The sequence below is a fragment of the Mesitornis unicolor genome, unplaced genomic scaffold, assembly GCF_000695765.1.
Source record: "Mesitornis unicolor isolate BGI_N332 unplaced genomic scaffold, ASM69576v1 scaffold342, whole genome shotgun sequence".
In the NCBI taxonomy this organism is placed as follows: Eukaryota; Metazoa; Chordata; class Aves; order Mesitornithiformes; family Mesitornithidae; genus Mesitornis; species Mesitornis unicolor.
The window spans coordinates 15,178-36,415 of NW_010169605.1; the positions used below are offsets into that span (position 1 = coordinate 15,178).

General features: G+C 40.5%; 1 protein-coding gene across 1 annotated transcript in view; it reads right to left on the minus strand.

The window, feature by feature from the left end:
- Positions 1 to 1,252: 1,252 nt before the first annotated feature.
- The window catches only part of CD109 (CD109 molecule), a gene marked incomplete at its 5' end in the record, with an annotated part of 73,933 nt that continues 53,947 nt past the window's right edge, over positions 1,253 to 21,238 (minus strand). Inside the window, 7 exons of the mRNA XM_010179372.1 lie at positions 1,253 to 1,443; positions 4,758 to 4,860; positions 5,287 to 5,443; positions 9,147 to 9,283; positions 16,222 to 16,287; positions 16,373 to 16,528; positions 19,293 to 19,483. Of these exons, the coding sequence (XP_010177674.1) occupies positions 1,253 to 1,443; positions 4,758 to 4,860; positions 5,287 to 5,443; positions 9,147 to 9,283; positions 16,222 to 16,287; positions 16,373 to 16,528; positions 19,293 to 19,483 (1,001 nt within the window). The remainder of the gene's footprint in view (positions 1,444 to 4,757; positions 4,861 to 5,286; positions 5,444 to 9,146; positions 9,284 to 16,221; positions 16,288 to 16,372; positions 16,529 to 19,292; positions 19,484 to 21,238) is intronic.

Sequence of the window (21,238 nt, forward strand, 5' to 3'; positions counted from 1 at the left end):
ATGTGCACATGTACACACTCCGTCTCAAAAAGGCACGAAAGAAAGGGAATCAATAGCCTTAGAATTTCTACTTCTGTTAGTCCGCATGACAGCTATGAAGTTCATTTTAGTAACTGGGAACGTTATCAGCTTGGCTTCCTTATCAAAAAGAAGTAAGCATTAGATATCACAGGCAGTGCTGAAGAAGGATAAATCGGCTGTCGGATGGGGAAGATGTTCATACACTGACTCAGGAGATGTTCATACGCTCACATGTTTCCATATTCATGCAGCTGACATGGCACAGGGAGCAGCAAACAGCTCTTTAAGTTATGCCACTTAAATCGTTGACACTGCAAACGCAAGACAGAAGTGATGCCCCAAAGTAACATTTCTAGACTTCCAAAAACCAGAAAAAGATCAAAGGAACCTTCACCCTGCTGGCCATACATATGCCAGTGGACACCAGCTTTCTCACACGGAGAATTAGGTTTGTTTCTGAATACCCCTGGAGAAATGAAGTCTCAGACACAGACTCCATCTTTGATGCATCTACAGTAAAAGCCATTCAGAGTAAAACGCATGAGAACATCCTGAGGCCCTATTTTCAAACATGATTAGCTTATGAATTGGCAAAAAGTCCACCTAACTTCTCTGTAATGATAAAAAAAGACTGACAATTTTCTGGAGTGTTCAGCAGTTTGCGAAGGCAGCACTTTTTGGCTCTTCAATCTGCTCTGAAGCCAGCTTCTTTTCTTTTTCATATTATTATTCCTCGTGAGAGCATACAGAGAATTTCAATACTAATGTTGTGTCATGTCTGCAGAACAGAACAAAGCGAGCTCTGATACCGAGCCCCCAGTGCTCTGCTTACCAACACCCCAACAGAGAAGCAGATAGTGTTTCAGAAAAGCATGGTAAACTAACATCCATCCCTAAAAACCAAGCACAGTCGAAAGCCGGGGTAAAAAGGAAGTGGGAACGTGGAGCTAGGTTTGTATTTCCTCAGACTGCTTTCTCAGTAACTCTGTGCTTCTTCAGAAAATAACTTCAGTATGAAACTAACTCTTGGAAAGTTTTTTTTTTTCCAGAAGACACTTAAAGAAGTTTTCTGGCACAGCCAGAATTTTACCATATGGGCCAGCCCAGCTCTCCCTGAACGCAGCAGGAGTTTGGTCACTGTAATCACTAAAGACGGGCTGGTATCTGAACATAAAAATTTTCTTTGGATCATTTATGGAAACCTTGGATGTGAAACATAATCTGTTTCCTTTTACAGCACCCAACTGCACAGCAAGTTTACATGAAGGACAAAGAGCACGCAGAACAAGGAGGCCAACGAGGAGTGCTGGAGCAAGGCTGAAGACCCATCTCGGTGGCAAAGACTGCAGTCACTTTCACAGAAGTCACAGGGGGTAATACTCTGCATTACTTCTGAATTGTAGCTTCTCCCCGCTCTTCTCCCTGTTCAGGAAGGTTGGTTAACATCAGTTAATGAACTGCTGAGAACTGACCAACACTTTCATAGACTTACAGAATGGCAGGATGTCAGGAGTTGGCAGGGCCCTCTGGAGATCACCCAGTCCAACCCCTGCCAGAGCAGGATCACCCAGAGGAGGTCACACAGGAACACGGCCAGGGGTTTTGAATGTCTCCAGAGAAAGAGACTCCACAACCTCTCTGGGCAGCCTGGGCCATGCTCTGGCACCCTCACAGGAAAGAAGTTTGTCCTCATGTTCAGGTTGAACCTCCTATGCTCCAGCTCGCTCCCATTGCCCCTTGTCCTGTCGTTGGCTATCACTGAGAAGAGCCTGCGTCCTTCCTCCTGACGTCCAATGACTCCATCTCAACTGTTAGACCCAATCTGTTCACAAACCTCAGTCAAACATTTTTAAAGGAATTTTGCCCCTACCTACGCAGGAAAAGAAATTTGGATGCTTTCCCTGGTGGGTTACTGGCCATGACATTTAGGAGCTAGGTCTCATAACTGATGCTTTCTCTCTCACTATTATGTTTGGGAGCTCTGGGACTGCCCACCTCACCCAGCTCCTGCTCCTGTAGTTTGCTCCCCTGCTCCCTAAAGGTTGCTACAGGGTCAAACAGACTAGAAGCCTGGAAAAGAGTATTAATTTCAAAAATATCAATGCACTGTAATTGCTTACAGAATAAGCTTTTCAAAGTTTCAATACCATAGTGGAGTTTTTTTGGTTTTAAGGTGGTCTATCCAACTAGGGACACTGAAATTTCTTTTTTATTATTATTAGTAGTATTTTTAAAATTAAATTATATTCAGTTTCCTTTCAAGTCTGAAGACATTAAAAAATTAAAATGAAAGATAGCAGTGTATTAGAGAGCAGCGTAGGGGAAAGGGACTTGGATGTCCTGGTGGCCAGCAGGATGACCATGAGCCAGCACTGTGCCCTTGTGGCCAAGAAGGCAAATGCCATCCTGGGGTGTATCAGGAGGGGGGTGGTTGTAGGTCAGAGAGGTTCTCCTTCCCCTCTACTCTGCCCTGGTGAGACTGCATCTGGAATACTGTGTCCAGTTCTGGGCCCCTCAGTTCAAGAAGGACAGGGAACTGCTGGAGAGAGTCCAGCGTAGGGCTACAAAGATGATTAAGGGAGTGGAGCACCTCCCTTGTGTGGAACGGCTGAGGGAGCTGGGTCTCTTTAGTTTGCAGAAGAGGAGACTGAGGGGAGACCTCATTCATGTTTATAAATATTTAAAGGGTGAGTGTCACGAGGATGGAGCCAGGCTCTTCTCGGTGACAAACAATGATAAGACAAGGGGTAACAGACACAAACTGGAACACAGGAGGTTCCACTTAAATTGGAGAAGAAACTTCTTCTCAGTGAGGGTGCCAGAGCACTGGACCAGGCTGCCCAGAGAGGCTGGGGAGTCTCCTTCTCTGCAGACATTCAAAACCCGCCTGGACGCCTTCCTGTGTAACCTCATCTGGGTGTTCCTGCTCCGACAGGGGGATTGGACTGGATGAGCTTTTGAGGTCCCTTCCAATCCCTAACGTTCTGTGATTCTGTGATTCTGTATCTTTACAGGCCAAAATGCGTACCCAACAGTGACACCAACTGGCTCTGAACAAAGTCAGGTAAGAGAAGCAGTGGTCATTTGAATGTGCTGAGTAGCCATGTATATGAACCCTGGCAGATCTCCTTGCTGGCACTGCTATATTGGCATCTAAACCAGTTCTTATGCCTATGCCAGGCATAATATCTGCCACACAGATGTAACTTTTTTGATAAATACCAGAGCATGAGGACTCCTTAGATGTCTCCTAGCTCTGAATGTGACACGAATCTGACTCTCACCATCACATAAAATATACACCTGAAGCTTGGGTCACCAACTACGAAAGCGACGGAAAATAATAGATAAAAATAAAAGCATATTCCTGTATTAGGTAGTAAGGAGTTCTCTCAGGAGAACTCAGAATCATGACATATGCATAAATGTTGACCAATAATATGTCTATGCAACATAGTCATAGAAATGGTGTCTTGTTAAATAATATTTGAAGCTATCTTTTTCTTAAAGTCGAAGGTTTCTATTTAGTTTCTGTCTTAGTTTTCATCTTTATCTAGCACTGATTATGTCATACAAATTTTAGTCCTTAAGGATATTAATACATGCCTTTAAATTCATATTGATTTACTAACTGAGAATTTATGGATACTAAATGTATTTAATAGAATAACAATTTCCACATGTGCATTTATATGTGACTTTAATACACATATTCATTAGCCTATCTAACAGCATTCTTATACAGGACTAGGTCCTGAGCTCTTCTAGGAACTGAAGCATGGGGAAGCTCCAGCCATAGATTCTAAGTGTTACATATTTGTCTCAAATAAAAACTGCTCCAATTTGTGAAGCCACTAGGCCTTAAAACACACTCTAGGTTAATGGACAGCGCAGTTACACCCACTAATTTCCTATATAGTTTAAAATTCTGTGATTGAAAATAAATTGCAGCCTACACAGAATAAATGTGATCTTCAGTGGTACAAATCATAGCATATTTGATTGTCTTTCGTCTTGTGCTAAACCAAACCAACATGAAGAAAATTGCCTTCACAACTTTTTTATGCCTTATCTCAAACCAACCCCAAATCCTTAACAATGTTTCAGCTGGCTGGTGTAACAAAAACCTCTCTGTCTTCTCCAGCAGTTTGTAATCTGTTTTGCTTTTCATTTTGCCCAGGAGCTTTGTACATTGTTGCCTTTCTCTAAAACAAACTCTACACACAAAAAAAAAACCCAAAACAAACCAAAAACCTTTGGAACTGGTTTTTAACATGTACCTCTTTTTTTACATAAGAACAGAAATCAAAACATTGGCATTTTCTCCAGTGAAGGACTCTAAGTTGAAACAAAAAACAGATGGAAAAGCTACTTGAAAGATAATCATTAACTTGGTAAGTGAACCACAGTGAAGTTCCTGCTTCATTTTGGTAGCTTTGGGAACCCGTTGACCACATTGAAGCCAATTTATACCAGCTGACAATTAAGTTATGACAATTCACACCAGCTGAGGCACCAGCCCATTAGGACAGTAAATATATATATGGGAAAACACTACTATTATTTCTTAGAAAATTTGGCACGTCAATGTCTGAAAGGGCTGCAGCTCAATGAATAAAGTAAATTTCTGTTCAATGTGGCTTTCTCTTCACTAAAATTTGTCCTATTTCCACGAAAATAAACTTTCTTTTAAACTTCCAAATCACGAAGAGCCATTTGGGATGACTGACACTTACTAGGTTCATAGTAATCCACTATAGTCACTGAAGCATCTTGGATATTTGCCACTTTGAAGTCTCTCACAGCCGGAATATCCACACAAACCTGTGTTTCATTTAGCTAGAAAAACAGAAGAGAAACATCCTGAGAACCCTGGAGGTGGTGGTTTCATGGAAGAGGCAAAGACTTCTAGCTCAGTGGTAGTCCACTTCATTTCTAAACACTTGGATTTGGGATGCACATAAAGATGCTTATCTCATTGTAGTGATTTTGGCCAAATTACAGACATCTTAAAATGTCTGCCTTCTTATATATGATTTTTAAGAGTCCTAATTTAGAAACCCCTTATGAATATAAATGAGTTGTACCTAAGCAATCAGTCTCACTAAAAAACAGGGTAACTATTAATTCAGTGTGAATAGCAGATGTTGATTTCCCCAAAGAACACAACCATAATGTCTTGCCAAATCTAAACCAAACAATGGCAGAGTCAAGACTAACATCACTACAAACACGTTTCTTACTATTTTATTATATTCCACTTACAGAGTCTAAGTATAGGTTGACTTTTCCATGGTCCTTTTCCACCTTCTTAACTGTGTTGTCTAGCGGAACGAAATCTGGTGACACAGAGAAGCCGCTGAGTAAGCCAACCTCCATGAGGACCATACCACTGCTAGGAGCTGTGCCAGAGCCCAGGTACCTATTCAAAGCACAGAGACAAAGAGACTTTTAGTAGAAATACAACAGTCCACTCTCCAAAAAAAACCCTGTTTGATCATTAAATTCCAACTATGGAAGCAATAACGAATACTTAAGAAAGAAATGGAACAAAATGCCCACGTGAAAATTCCTAATGCTAAAGATACAATAATTGATTTCTGTGTTATTCTGCCCGGTAATTTCAACCACATATGCAAAAGCAGGTTTAGCACTGAGAAAACTGCAGTACATAAACCATACGAGAGACTACACTGACACCACTAGGAGCTTTCCATTGGCATCTGTAAGTGCAGGTTTGTGTCATGAATATGCAGGATATACTACAGCTAAACACACGTTTCAAAAGAAGGAATTAAGAAACCGCTGGAGGAACTCTTGAACTGAAATATACATATTTCCTCTTATGAATGCATTGTTTTGCTTTTATTCAGTTTTGGAGGGTGAGGTAAAGGCATACACCAAAAAGCTCTCCCAAACCTTTTCATATTTCCTTCACAGAGATTGATGGTTCCATTAACAAAGTCATCATCAGATCATTTCTCAAAGCTCCAGCTTTAAAATGGACAGCCATGTTATGCATCCAGTTTTGGAAAAAGAAGATTTAATAAGTTGAGTTCATTTTATTTTCCTAAATAATGCTTATTATTACATCATCTTCCAACGTGAGACTCAGATGCTGGACTAAAAACCTTTGCTCTACTGAGCAAGCTGTGGTGCACAACAGAACTATCAAAGTGTATTTATGGTGTTCTGTGCTACAAGCAATACCTACATGACAGCAAAAGATTGAATTGCTTTAAATAAAGCAGGTGGCAGAGGAGTTTTCTCCACCTTAGGATGGAGAGTAAACCATTACTGTTATATTAGAAGTGTCTCCAATCCTCATTTTGAAGGCCTGACAGTAGTTGAAAGTAATTGAATCAAACTATTTCTTTGTAGAGCTGGATGGCTTGAAAAAAGGGAAGATTTGCTTTCAAAGCAATGCTGCTAAGCACGGCTGATTGAACGCAGATAGGACTTTGAAAGAAATACGGCACAACTGCTGACTTCAGTTGGCTCATGAGATTAGGAACAAATGAAACCATCTGTTGGATGATGTGCTGTGCCAAAGTAGCTGCTATTGAAAACAAATAACTGAATTGGAACTGGTTGTAATTATTTCTGCATAATTACCAAGAAGAGGGGAGGAAAACACCCAGGCTGTCTAGCCAGCCTAGGGTGCTACCAAAATACCAACAGGTAACCAAACCAGTTTGGTACGGTCAGGAAGTGAAGAAGATATATCTAGAGAAATTATGAAGGTCTGGTGCTCTTAATAGAGAAGAGAGACAGCTTTGGGTGTAGCTTCTGGTATTGTCTCTTCAAGTCTCTGGTCTCTTAAAGAAAGAAAAAAAATCATCTGCTCCGATGTCATAAACGATGCCCAGTTGAGATGACCACGGTCAATCACTATCAGATTGGTTGAAAGAAAGTGGAATATTCTGCAGATAAAATTGCACAGCTGCTCTTTCTGTATTTGCCTACTTTGGTTTCTCTCTAAGAAAGTCACACCGCGTTGTAAAGATTACAAGTAGACCAACTTAAATTCACTAATTTAATACAGATAACGCATATATTACATACAATAAAGCAGAAGAGGATGATTAGTCTATTAGCCAAGCCACTAGAAATGAAGTCTCAGCCAAAAGAATAGAAACACAGACTTACTAGAACTTATACCAGCTCACTTTCCGTGATAAGAGTTGATGCATCTTCATGCTCCAAATATTCCCTTGGGGCAGTTTTATAACTCCGCTAGATTTTCCCCTATCCTTTGAACACTTTGCAATTAAACCATCATCACCCTAGAACCTTCCCAGAGAGATGGAGCCCTTCCTGTCTGTATTCCTGAGCCAAAGGTCTGAGCTAGAAAACCAGAATGCTCAGCCAAGGCTCATCCCAGACCCGTCACGTAAGACATTTGCATGTCAGGAGTTTGTGTTAGACTTTAGAAAGCTGTTGACACTCGATAGAAAACTTTAAAAGAGGACAAGCCCATTCTGTTTCAAGAGCTCTCATGTATTCTAGTGTCACCATCTGTATCACTGAACTGGTTACCAGAAACACATAAAAACAGGGCCCTGGCTTGGCGCCCGCTGGCTATTCCCCAGACGAAATCAATCCTCTCTGTACTGAAAACATATTCACTATAGCTGATTATTTGTATGATGGTGTCACCTAGAGGCTCCATCTTCAGTCACAGCTTCCTTGTGGTAGGCAGAGCACAAAAATAGTCCTAAGCATATGGTGTTTAAAGTTTAAATAAATAACAAAAAGAGGATGTGGAGGAAATGAATGCAAGAGTGATCACGGTGGATCAGGTGGTACCTTGCAAATCTTGCATTTACAAGGAACCCATTATCATGTCTCAAGAAGTAAACAGTGATTCTAGAGAAAGTATTCACAAACAGATGGCATCCTGAAATACAAATAACGTAGTCATCTCAACATCCTTGTAGATAATAAAAGACAGAAGATAAAAACCATAAATGTATATATAGACAGATACAATGTCCTATAGGGATTTCTGTGAAACATGCAGGGATTTTAACTACAATAAGAAGTGCATACTGAAGAAACTGCCAGAGAACAAACACCTTCATATATTTCTCTTAAATACATGTATAAACACTTTCAGAGCAAGGAAAAATGAGGCAGTAAAGCAGTCAAAGAAACAACTTAGTTTAATGACTGGCTGACCTAGGAATAAGCAGTATGACCCTTCAAAATTCCTTGTTCTCTGCTAATCCAAATTCTTTCCAGGTAACACACGGTGGCTGTGCTGTGGTCTCTGAAATGATACCTCAGCAGTGGTGTTTTCTGAACAAGAAACTCACCCCAGATGCACAGCCCCCAACCCTTACTCAGCAGAAAGAACAGAATTAGCCTGGCCAGAAAACTCATCACCTCTTTCGACTCTACAATGATGCTTACATTACATCATGTTACCAAATTCACAACTGTAAGACATATTGGTAGATGAAAGACCACAAAGATACTTGCACAATAAGACAAAACCCCAGTTGAATTTATCACTATGTAAATATGGATTTCGACACCTGCCAAAATTGTGCCAAGCAAAGTTTATTAACAGACACGACCAAAGAACGACTACTTCTATTTCATGGTGTTTTCAGCACTTCAGAACTTCCTATTCTTAAAAAAATAAAATAAAATAAAGAAGTATCTACTTCTAGATCAAAAGCAAAGCATTCTGCTCATGAAAGGTAAGAGTAATAGGCAGTTGTCACATTCTGCTACTAGAAGTCAGAGAGTGGAAGACATTGGTTCAATTATCAAATCTCTCCACAGTTCTCCATATGGGTAAGAAGCACTTGCACCAAAGAAGCCTTGAGCTTTTTCTTGTATTTCACACAAACTCTTTCATATCCCTCTAACATTTAGGGTACCACTATCTTTACATATACCAGTAAAAATACGACCTGGCCAGCAACAATTTTGTACAGAAGATCTATCACTATATTTATTGACTTAGGAATTGCTTCTTAGCTTAACAATTGCCATTTTTACAAACCAGTTCTTACATTCTCTGTATTTACATGTTTATATCCATTAGTAAATCCATACAAACAGATAAACTAGCTCATTTTGAATAATTTCAAAGCTCCAATTGAATTACCTACCTTGTGCACACATTCAAAGTCAAATGGTTTTTGTCCTCTTTGTCATCCTTTACATCAACATTCAAGTCAAAGGCTTCCTGTTTTCGGACAGATCTGAGCCTCTGATCAGTGTGTTTTGTGTTGTAAATAACATTGAGCTGTGGATGGCAAGTAGAGACATTAGATGACATATGTGAAGCAAATCTATGTAGTTAAAATACTACTTTTGTAACAGTATAACACCAGAGGAGCGCTCACATGAGAAAAGATACACGGTCTTATATTTGACAGCTGCACACATGAGATTCATAGGAATTCACTGAAATAAATATCCTTTCTGACCACAGAAATGGGATGAATAAAGGCAAAATTCAGAGACCGGCACCCACTGAGTTAAAAGAGACAGGCTGTATATGACAGCAGGGCAAGAACAAATGCATAGCGTATGTAGAGAATTTGTCTTCAGTCTTCATGTCATAGCATTCATACACTCAAAACAGATGAGGAATAGCATGTTACTCCAAGCTCAGAAAAACACCGTTTCCTTGCAGTTAAGTAAGCAATTTCATTATCTGGTTCATCAAAGCTACAGCCTTCAGCCTGCCTCAAGGACAGAGCTCTCGCTCCTTCTGCTCAACAACTGCTGAGTGAGCCAAGAAAGGAAGTGTGACAGGATGTCCAATGGAGGACAGCAACATTAATACAAAATCAGCTCCTCTGTTAGGCACTCTTTGAGGGGTTTCCAATTCTTCTAGGGTAGACTTGTATAAGATGCTTGAAACAGTGGTAGAAGAGTGGTAAAACTGAGGGGGAATGGTTTTAAACTGGAAGAGGGGAGATTTAGACTGGATATGAGGAAGAAATTCTTGACTGTGAGGTGGTGAGGCCCTGGCCCCAGTTGCTCAGGGAAGCTGTGGGTGTCCCCTCCCTGGCAGTGTTCAAGGCCAGGTTGGACGGGGCTTGGAGCAGCCTGGGCTGGTGGAGGTGTCCCTGCCCATGGCAGGGGTTGGACTGGGGGGCTTTAAGGTCCCTTCCAACCCAAATCATGTTGTGATTCTATTATTCTATGAATAATTAAAAGACAGCCTGGTTATCTCAGTATCCTATAAAATTACCAATGTCAACAGCCAAACCAGAATTGCTGGAGCTGAAATCAAGCAATCAGTGAGTACCCTCACATTGTCAGTCATGACAGAAAATTATGCAGTAAAAAACCAGCCTGCAGAATTGACCTTGATGAGGTAAAGAAATAGTTAAGCTATTACTGAATCATCTGTTTCTTTAAAGCTGCCTCGGTACCAGACTGGAGGATGACAAAAGTGACAGCAATTTTTAAAAGAGTTCTGGGGGGTCTAGAGAACTGTGAATATCAAACTCAGTATTCGTATCAGAAAACACAGTTGAAACTATAATAAAGAGTGGACAATATAATATACTATAATAAACTAAAATATGCTATAATATGCTATAACAAAATAGTGGACAAATGAGTAAATATGACATGTTGGATAACAGGTTGTTGCTATAAACCCACCAGCTATCTGAATCAAATATAAAGTACTAAAAACCCATGGACAATAGAGCTTTGTGTGGCATAAGCTACCTGGATGTTACATTGGCATGTAGCTGTCTGTGGAGTTCATCAGCCAAAGGTATTGGAACAAAAGAGGCTGCCAAGGGATAAAGGACTGTTAAAAGACAGGAATGAATGTTCACACATGAAAGGAGTGGAGTCCTAAAGGAACCTGTGCTGGGTGACCACTGTTAAATACACCCATGTGTGACGTAGAAAACAGGGTGAAGCCCAGTGTGATAAAGTTTGCTGATTATACTCATATTTGAGGTAGCAAAAATTAGGATTTCTGCAAAGAGTTGCAGAATGCATTTTTATGTACATAACAGTGGGTTTTGAACTGATTACCACCAGATCTGTTTACCATTTAAGAAATGGTAAAATAGATGAAAATTCAGCCATAAACAGGTAAGTTTGAAGAAGGACACAGTAAAAATCGACAGAATAATGATCTGCCATGGGAAAGATAAATAGGATACAGTTTTTCATGCAAGAAAAGATTAAATTGTGGGATACCTTCCCACAAGATGCAGCAGATAATAAACGGTACAAGCATTTAAGGGCAAAATAGACAACTTCATGGAATCGAAGTTTTCTGAGCCCACAGACACCATCTCCAGCTGAAGGTCTCAAATAACGCATGGTAAGAGGTGGAAGACAGTCAGGTAATATATTACATGTATTTATCTTCTTATACTCTCTCCCAAGCATCCACCTCTGGCTGTTGTGGAAAACAACACTGGGCTTGACTGAGCTTTGCTTTGACCCAACACAGTCCCTCTTACACCTTCTCTCCAAATACAAGAACCAAGGAAGCAGATTCAAGGGCAGAAAGAGGTAGTGCTTCTTCATGCAATTCACCGTTGAAGAACTACTTGCTGCAAGAAGCTGTGGTTCTTACAATCTTCTAAAGATTTTTGAAAGTTATGCTTGCCCTGGTCCAGTAGCCTTTATCAGTCATCCTCTCTCTACCAGCCACTGTGAGATACAAGATAATGAACAGTATCAGTTGTCCCAGTGCATCTGATTTGATCTTAGATCCAACAAAAGACACCAAAAATGAAATTTAACTCTGAGAAAACATTCTAAGGCGCTTCAGACTGATTGACACCCGATGCGATGTGGATGGTAACTGCAGCATCCCTTTGCTGTGGCACACGCAGGACACCACAGCTGACAGAGGACAAGAGAATGGGTTGCTGACTCAGCACTTCAGTGTGATGAATCACAAAGGTCAACGTTCAAAACCCTAGAATGACAAAATCAAGCACAAGAAACTAAGAAAATATTTACTAGCAAAGAATAGTTGCCAGTATTTGGCAGAACAGTGATTTTCACCAACAGAACAGTAAGTTTTCACATACAAACTAATAGCCACTATTTGTTCCCTCAGTCATCAAGATAAAACACACGGCAGGGCAGAGGGTATCATCTTCTCTGACTTTGGTATTTTGGCAAAATAATCAGAAAGTGGCTCAAACAACTCCCTTTGCAAGGCCCCAACATGCACTTTGCTTGGTGAAGGAAAAGGGAATGAAGAGCGCTTCTGGAAAATTCATAGTCCCTTTACAACAGTTTCTAGCAGCAAATGGAAAGCTGTCAGTTCAAATTTAAAGGTATGACAGGGGATTGTTCAAGTTGTAGGTTAACAAGTAAGAGGAGTCTAATTTCTGATATTTGCTTTACAAAATCTCTGATTTTTGTTTTACAATCGTGGTGCAACACTGAAGATTCACCCTGTACAACTGCTCTGCGGGAGAAGGCAGCACCAAGGATGAAGCCAATGTAGAAAGCCTGCCAGTTAAAGGCATGCCGAAAGCTTGGTAAAGCTTTTGGACAAGCTGGCGGTGCCTCAATGGTCTGTCATCACAGAAACAAAACTGTTTTAACTTTTGCCAGAAGAAGCTCATGAATGGGAATTTACTGCCAATGCAGGATGTCTGAAACCACGCAATGAACAGGTCAATCAGCTCGTATTTTCATGGAATAAGCTCTAGCTGGTACAGTCTGATACTCCCTTCCTTATTTCTTATGACAATGGAGAAAAAGTCTTTTTCACAACACAGAGTTTAATTAAAACGTCCCTCTTTATACACTCTTACTCTGGGGACAGAAGGCTATTGTATAGAAACTAGCATTAAGTCAACAAAATGAACAACCACATTTCTTCTTAATCCTTTTAAGAAGCAGCTGCCAAAGCTAAAGGCAGAACTGGTCCAGTCTTGTCATGCTGCAACCAGTTCTGGTGAGAGGCCCAAGAAGAGAAAACTAAAAGCTCATCATCTGCATGAGGGAGATGCTTTTAAGAGTATCTGACCCAATTGACTGCACTACATTTCAAAAACCATGTCTCATAATACCCCAATCAATGTCTCTTTCCCCACCCCTTTTGTTTTTCAGCTATCAGCACAGATGTGCTTGGTTGAGGGCATGAACTCAATGAAATAATCTCCAATATTTTTCTGTCCCTTTCTGACTCTTCACTATCCACTCAAACTGTAACAGAGAAATACGTGTGCATGCCATAGTGTACCTTTTTCAGTACCATCACGTTGAATAATATTCAGTCCCCTGCCTAAGTCTAGTAAAAATATGCAGAGTGAAAAAGATCAGCATTTTTCAGTAATGAGCAACAGGAGATGCTCAGTTTTTCCTCATTCCCTCTCTATACATGACCATGATCAAGGAGATCTTGTTCACCCATTCTCCTTGAGCCTGCCCACCCTCCCCTCATTGCTAGTCCTGGATTTCAGTGGCATTCTCCTTCCTTCCAAGAGCCACTCCAACTTTTGGAGGCATTTGCCAAGCCCAGTTACCAGTGGTTCCAGACAGCAGAGAGTGTTTCTCTCAATAGATTTATCTATAAAGACTTTCAGCAGGCCACCAAGGGAAGATCACTTCTTCAACTCCTTCCTCAAGAGAGTGCCTTTCATACACCCTAACCCTACCATCAACCTCTCTTTCCTCTCACAGTCTTAGGCCATCCATAATATGTGCCCACATAATGAAGGGATGGGCTAGGAAACTGTTGACAGCAGGATCACAAAGCTACAAGTAAATGTCTGCTTTTGCAATCATACTATCCAAAATAAATGCATTTTATGTGATCCTGCAGGGTCAACACTGAATGCGCCGCCAACTCACACACACAGCCAGTGAGATTTCACAAAAAATAAGGGTGTTTTTTTCTAAGAATCCATTCTGTTGGGAAAGCAGCCTTTTCCATTAATGGACCGAATCTTGTGTTTTGTGATATTTAAATGAATTACTGTTTTGACACGCTACGTTTGGCCAGAAAGTCAAATCCCAGAGCAGTGAATCTCACCACTGGACTTTGGCGGGCCTAAGGCAATGAAACCCAGCTGAAGAAATGTGATCTCAATGTCATATGCTATATGATTTATTAAATGTGACCCAGATCTAGCCTGTGTCTGGGAAAAAGAGAAGGCTCATTCAAATGGCATCAGTGCTCTTTCTTTTAGGATACCAGACCTGCCAAAGGAAGCAGAAGGAAAGAACTGATCCCAGCAAAGAAAAGGTTTTGCAGAAGCTACTCCACTGTTTCAAGTACAATATTTTGATTCAAGTCACAGCATCTCTGGCTTCAAGCAGGAAAAACAGCAACAGCACAGCGACCTAAATAAGATAACCTGGGGTTGTTCCTGAAGACCAATTATTTAGGAGCACATTTTCATGTTCATAGAACAACCACGGTGCATTACACCCCCAAGGAGCCCTCTAACCATGGAGTCAACTGCTGGCTACTCAGGGTGAAGACTTCTGCTCAGTCTTCACCAGACACGCTGGTTTGGATGTGAAATTTTCCTGCTGGCAAAAACATAATTGGAACCAATGTGCTTCCACAAAAGGCATTTCATTTCAACAAATCAGCGCCTTCCAGCAAGAAACAATTTGCTGAAAAGGTTTCGTTCCGCTCGACTGACAAATTCGTTGACTTAATATCTGGGAGTATTTCTCAACAAGGACTAAGGTTAAGCAGCCTTAAATGTTCTGAAGCCCCAGTTTGTTACATTCCACAGATGTGTGAATGCAGTCCTGCTGAGATGTTCATTCCTATCCTGGCCTGCAGGTCTGAATCTAAATTGTCCTCTGAAACTTTTGAACTTTGCTGTAAACTTCATTTGCACTTCTGGGAATTAATAAAGACAGGTCCTGATTTACAGCACTTATTTGCAGAGTGGTACTGAATGAATGTATCTCTTGCTACTGCTCACTGCTGATAGGCAGCTCTGAAGATTTCTTTGTAAAGGTCTTTTATCCCAAACAGTATTTATCAACCATCTCCATGCTTTTTTTGTTTCCCAGATGCAGAAGAAGACTGAAGTGAAGGTCATGTTGGAATAACTTGAGTTGGAATAACCTGGCATAAAACTTCAAGACATTAAAGGCAGCCTAAGTTCAGCTTTCCCAAGTATGACTAGAAGCAGTCTAGTAGTAACTCACTCTGGTTTTGTGATACACTCAGCAATTACAAGTTTATCTATGTACTTCCAATAAAATTAGTCTTTCATGCTCCAGGACTAATATTTCTATATTATCCATAGCTTTTCAAAGGTCTTCTCTTTCACCTGTGTGGATCTAAGCCACTATCATGGACAGGACAGCAAGAAAAAGAGATCCATTAGTGGTCATGTCAAACCAGATTCAATACTGCCTTCTTCTCATAGGATACTTCTCATAGGCTTAGGGAAAATCTTGGAGGTGGGATTTCTTCAGAGTATAATCTCTGTTATGGGGGAAGAGCAAGCAGCTGAAAAGCATAAAAAGGCTATTTATGGTTTGCGAGCTCTAAATACAGTGTGTGCTGACGCCAGCTTAATTTATTTAAACATAAGTAAAGACGTTTGAATTTATACTGTTGAAAAAGTGTCTTCTACAGGACAGGCAGAGAGGAGATCACTGCACCTCCTGCCACTCTTTGCCATGCCCCCACTTCTGGCTGATGCTAGACATCTGTTACTGATGGCAGCATGTAGGACCCTTTGTCTCTGTCTTTCATGCTATTTCAGAATAGTGTAAAAATTGCCAGAGAACCTGGCTGTAATAGTCTTTTTTTTTTGCAGCTTTTGCACTGTTGTACTCTACTTCAATAAAAAGAAAACAACTCTAGAAACTATTGGTGCAATCTTGTTCTGTACTGTCCTGTGCCTTACCATGGTTTACCACATTTTGTGCTTGCCAATGTACCACTGCAGTCACAGATGGACACTGCACTTCTGCAGGAGCACAGGGCTGCTCTGATTATGGCTCTGGCCTCTGGAAGTGCCCCAAAACTGCCAATCACCCAGCACCCAAAAGGCCAGGCCATTGGACATTAACAATCACAGGAATATGTTCATTTACACAATATTTGCATCACAGCATTCTGCAGTTAGCAAAGCGCTTTGGTACTGATTTAAGACATTTCAGAAGATTCTTCTTATTAGCACGTTTTAGAAAGCTTCCAAAATACACCTTCCTTATAGAAAGCGTATCTTTAGCAATAACAACTGCACTGCGTACCTGAAAGACAGCAAATCCTGTTCCCTCCGCTGCCACTGTAATTGTCATTGGCTGTGCAGGGGCAATCTGGAAGAAAGATGAGTAAAACAGTATTTTCAAAGCACTTTCAGTCAGCAGACTTTACTGAAGTACTCTTTGCTTTCTACAGTACCTCCTTGGTCTGAAGTAGAAATCTGTTTTGAGTATCAATTGAAAACGTTTCTGGTGTTTTCAGAGAAGGTGCTGTCACGGTTACATCCATTTCTGTCTTGCCTGCAGTGGTGAGAGCTGCAAATAGACTCAGGGCTTGCAAAGCCACCACCGTGTCCTGTTGAGAGAAAAAAATCCTTCTGTGTTAAACAGAAGAAGCCCAAGCAGTTTATTCACTAAATTAATCTAGAAAGTAGCAGTATCATTGCTTGATGCAGATGATACTTCTACTTTCTAGACTTATTTAGGGACTATGCCTTAAATATCCAGTACTGCACAGGAGTTATTCAGGGTACCTAGATCACCGAAGCAAAAGCTATAGGTCTGAAAAACTATTAACGTTTTTTTAAAAATAAGCCTGAAATGAGTTTGTATCAGACCTCCAGCAATTATTTCAAAGGATTTCAGCTTTTATACTCTATATTTGACCAAAAGGTTTTGCATAATTTTTCAACCATTGCAGAATATGCTTATAAACATGTTATTTTATAAATATATATATATATCTTTTGTTTATGTTTATGTATGATTGCAGACTCAGTTTTCCAAGTTTTGAACACAAGATGTAGTTTCTGAACATCTGACCCAGCACAGTTTAGTGAATGAGACTCCAGCAACTATTTCAAAGGATTTCAGTTTTTATATTCTGTAGTTAATCAAAAGGTTTTGCATAATTGTTTAACCATTGCAGAATATGCTTATAAACACATTATTTTATACATATATATATATATATTGCTTATGTTTAGGTATGATTGCAGACTCAGTTTTCCAAGTTTTGAACACAAGATGTAGTTTCTGAACATCTGACCCAGCACAGTTTAGTGAATGAGATTTTTAACATTCACTATAATCTGGGGAAAAACCACAGTAATAGATTATAAGTCTCTAATGCTTTTCAGGGACTATTGGCTGTTCATGCAGTTCATTTTGCACCTTTTGTTAACCAGTGACAGTGAAGGAAATGCCCTTGCAGGCTCAGTGTACAGATGTGTTTTATTCATTCCTAGGTCACTTCCAATAACAAAATTCTAATGTAACAGAGGTTATTAACTGCACAGTGACTGTGCCACAACTTAAGGTACCAGCACATGTTGCCTATACACTCTGAGCGGTTGGAAACCACTCTTCCTCTCATGTCACATCCTTGTCTGAGATGGCCTCTTTCACTGATTTCTTAAAATTCAGAAAGATCGGATGATGAGGAACAGTTGCTGGTCAGGAGGAGGTGAATATTTGCCCTGATGCAATGTCTTTGATTGCTTTGATTGTTCCTTTGCAGAAGACAGTGGCAAAGCAGCCGAATGACTCTGCCCTTCCTCATACTGCTCCTGTGTCGGCTCCTCCTGAAGATCTGCAGCTTGGAAACCCAAATTTACAAAACTTCTTTCACATTGAAGTGAATGAAACTACAGCAACCTATCACATCTGTATGTCTGCTATAGCTTGTAGACATAAGGAGCTATAATTCTAACCATTCTATGATTCTACGATATATGAAATATATCATATATATGAAATATATCAGATGAACATTTTATGCCCAAACATTAAGAGCATTACAAAGCAAAATATACCAGCTGAAAATTCACCTCAACCTATACCACGTATAGAAATTGCAGTGAGTTACCATACCCTAACTTACACAACATCACACGTGCAACTGATTACTTTCCTCCTTGTTGTTTAACAATATATCGAGTTTCTAATGGAATAAACTTAGGGAAGAAAACACTCCAAACATTTTTTTAAAGCAATCTAAGAAGCTAACAAGAAGTATGGGGTCATTTCCACAAATTAAATAAGGCATCTAGAGAGACACTGGAGTAATTTTGAAATCCAAATAGTTTAGACTATGGAAGAACAAAAGGATTAAATTAATTTCTTAACTTCACCCTCAGGGGTAAATGGTGCACCGCTGGATTTTCAAACTTTCAAGTAAAAATGATTGCTGGAGAATAGAGAAAAACTTTTTCAACTCATTTAGTGCTTCAATCAGCCTCTACACAAACTAAGCAAAAATTAACACACTAGAAAAATACTCGAACCTCAGGGGAATGAGGCTGGTTCTTAAACTGCATTTTATTCAGTAAAACTAATTTCTCTCAGATGAATAAGAACAAACTTCTGAGAATAATGAAGGATAACCAGTGCACCTCGGTACCAAGATGAGATGTGACATCTTACTGTGACCAACATTTGTAGTTAATTTAAAAGCTAGATTAAACTAATGCAATCCAAAGTACTATATGAATTTTATGGATGCCAGGACAGCTTACAAGTGGTTTCAATAACATGGAAAACTCCTGGAGATAATGCAGATCTTCCAAATTTCATGGCCCATCAAAAATCTACGTAATAATGAGGACAAAGTACATTATTAAGTTAGGAACAACTGCCAACAGAGGCACTAGGTCAGGCTGTTTCTCCGAAACCTACTCCCCTTTCTTATCTTATCTTTCTTAGCCTTTCAGGAGTTTGAGGACCCACATATGAAAAGAATAGAAAGAGGTTTCTCTCCTTGGAAAGAAAGTAAGCACAGATATCTATCATACTTGCTTGGAAAATCTTATTGATTATTTTTCCGTGGGCTTCACTTCTCCTTTTTAATTTAAGATATTGTTATTAATACTTTATATAATCAAGGTGACCCTCTAATTCTCTTTTTTTATACTTGTCAAAATACTAAAACTGCTAGTCCTGGTTTAAGATGCCAATATCACAAAGAATACAAGTCTGCACATAACCAAGGCTGTTACAGCAAAACAAAATACAGTAATTTTTAAGTAAAAAACAAATAGTTCCTTTTTTCTTTTTCTATTTTTTTAATATAAAGTGCTCATTTATAAAGTATAACAAAGCCCCTTGAGAAAAGGTATTACCTGAGTAGACGAAAATCCCCCCAGGTGATTTCTTTGCTGACTTAACCATTTCATAATAGGGACCCCCTCTGCTAATCTGTCTTGATGGAAGTGTGAGAGCAGGGCGTACGCTGCAAGTTCAATATCGATGGACCGTGGCTGCCATGAATCAGAAATTTCAGCAGCAGGGGTTATCCAGAAACGAAGTTCTCCTGCAAAAAGTAACCGATAATAACCTCAAATCCTCAGATTTAATCTTAGGACATCGGGGAAAGACTTAAGGGAAACATCCTAATTAACGCTTACAATTGGGATCTAGCAAGGTTCTTTAAGATTGTGTTAATGTTTAAAGGTATGTCCCATAAAGAATCATAGAAACACAGAACGTGTTGGGTTGGAAGGGACCTTTAAAGCTGATCCAGTCCAACCCCTGCAGTGAGCAGGGACATTGGTACCAGATCAGGTTGCTCACAGCCCCATCAAGCCTGACCTTGAATATCTCCAGGGATGGGGCCTCCACCACCTCTCTGGGCAACCTGTGCCAGTGATCTACCACCTCATGGGGAAGAACTTTTTCCTAATATCCAACCTAAATCTACTCTTTTCTAGTTTAAAACCATTTGCTACATGCTCTTGTGAACAGCTTTTCCCCAGATTTCTTATAGGCATCTTTCAGGTATCGGAAGGTTACAGTAAGGTCCCCCTGGAGCCTTCTCTTCTCCAGGCTGAACAGCACAAACTCTCTCAGCCTGTCTTTGTAGGAGAGGTGCTCCAGTCCCTGAGCATCTCTGTGGCCTCCTCTGGACCCGCTGCAGCACTTCAATGTCCTTTTTGTGTTGGGGACTCCAAAGCTGGACAGAGCACTGCAGGTGGGGTCTGAGCAGAACAGAGCAGAGGGGCAGAATCCCCTCCCTGGCCCTGCTGGTCACACTTCTTGTGATGCAGCCCAGGATGGGGTTGGTTTCTGGGCTGCAGATGCACATTGGTGGCTCATGTCCCACTTCTCATCCACCAGTACCCCAAGTTCTTTTCTTCAGAGCTGCTCTCTATCACATCATCTCCCAGCCTGTATCAGTAATGAGGATTGTCCCTACCCATGTGCAGGACCCTCCACTTGGCCTTGTTGAACCTCATGAGGTTCACCTGGCCCTACTTCTCCAGCTTGTCCAGGTTCCTCTGGATGCCATCCCTTCCCTCTGGCACATTGACCTCACCATCTGACTTAAGTACTGACTTAAGCCTTGTGAAAAGGCCCCCTTGTTGCTGGGGTTCTCTTCTCCTTTCTCTCTGGGACTAGAGAAGGCACCTCAGGCAGCATGGCTGCTCATGAGGCTCATTCTTGGGCAAAGCCTTCCAAAAAAGTGAATTCCTCCCTTCCCAAAAGTGACTGTCCAAAAGACCTAACTCAGTAAACACTGAGGGACACCCAAGAGGCTCCATTTCTAGGCTAGAACATGAATTCCTCTGGAGTTTCCAAGAAAACAGTTACTATTTTGAACCAAACCCTTCCATTTCTAATGTTCCATATGGTCTGTTCTTCCCCCAAAACAGGGAACAAAATTCAGTCGTGCTGAACTTGGAAGAGGTTAAACATGATGAGATGAGCCAATCCTTCAACTCTTCATTGCAATACTGATTTTAACCAATTGTCTCCCCCCACACCCTCCTGATCTATCCAAACTGCTTTGGAATAGCTAACCCCATTCATTTCTCTTTAACCAAGCTGATCTTGTAAGTGCACATAACAACATGGAAAAACTGACAGATAATGTTCTTCAACAGCACCATCACACTCCCATCAGGAAGAGGGTAATTAAGACTGAAAGGCCTGGCTTTGTTGTGAATTGTCATTCATGTATGGACACTTTTCATTAACATTGCCTTTGAAGCTCTTAGCTTATTCTCTATATCATACTCAAACCAGATTTGAATTCAGAAGAAGGATTCTCATAGTTCTATATGCAGCT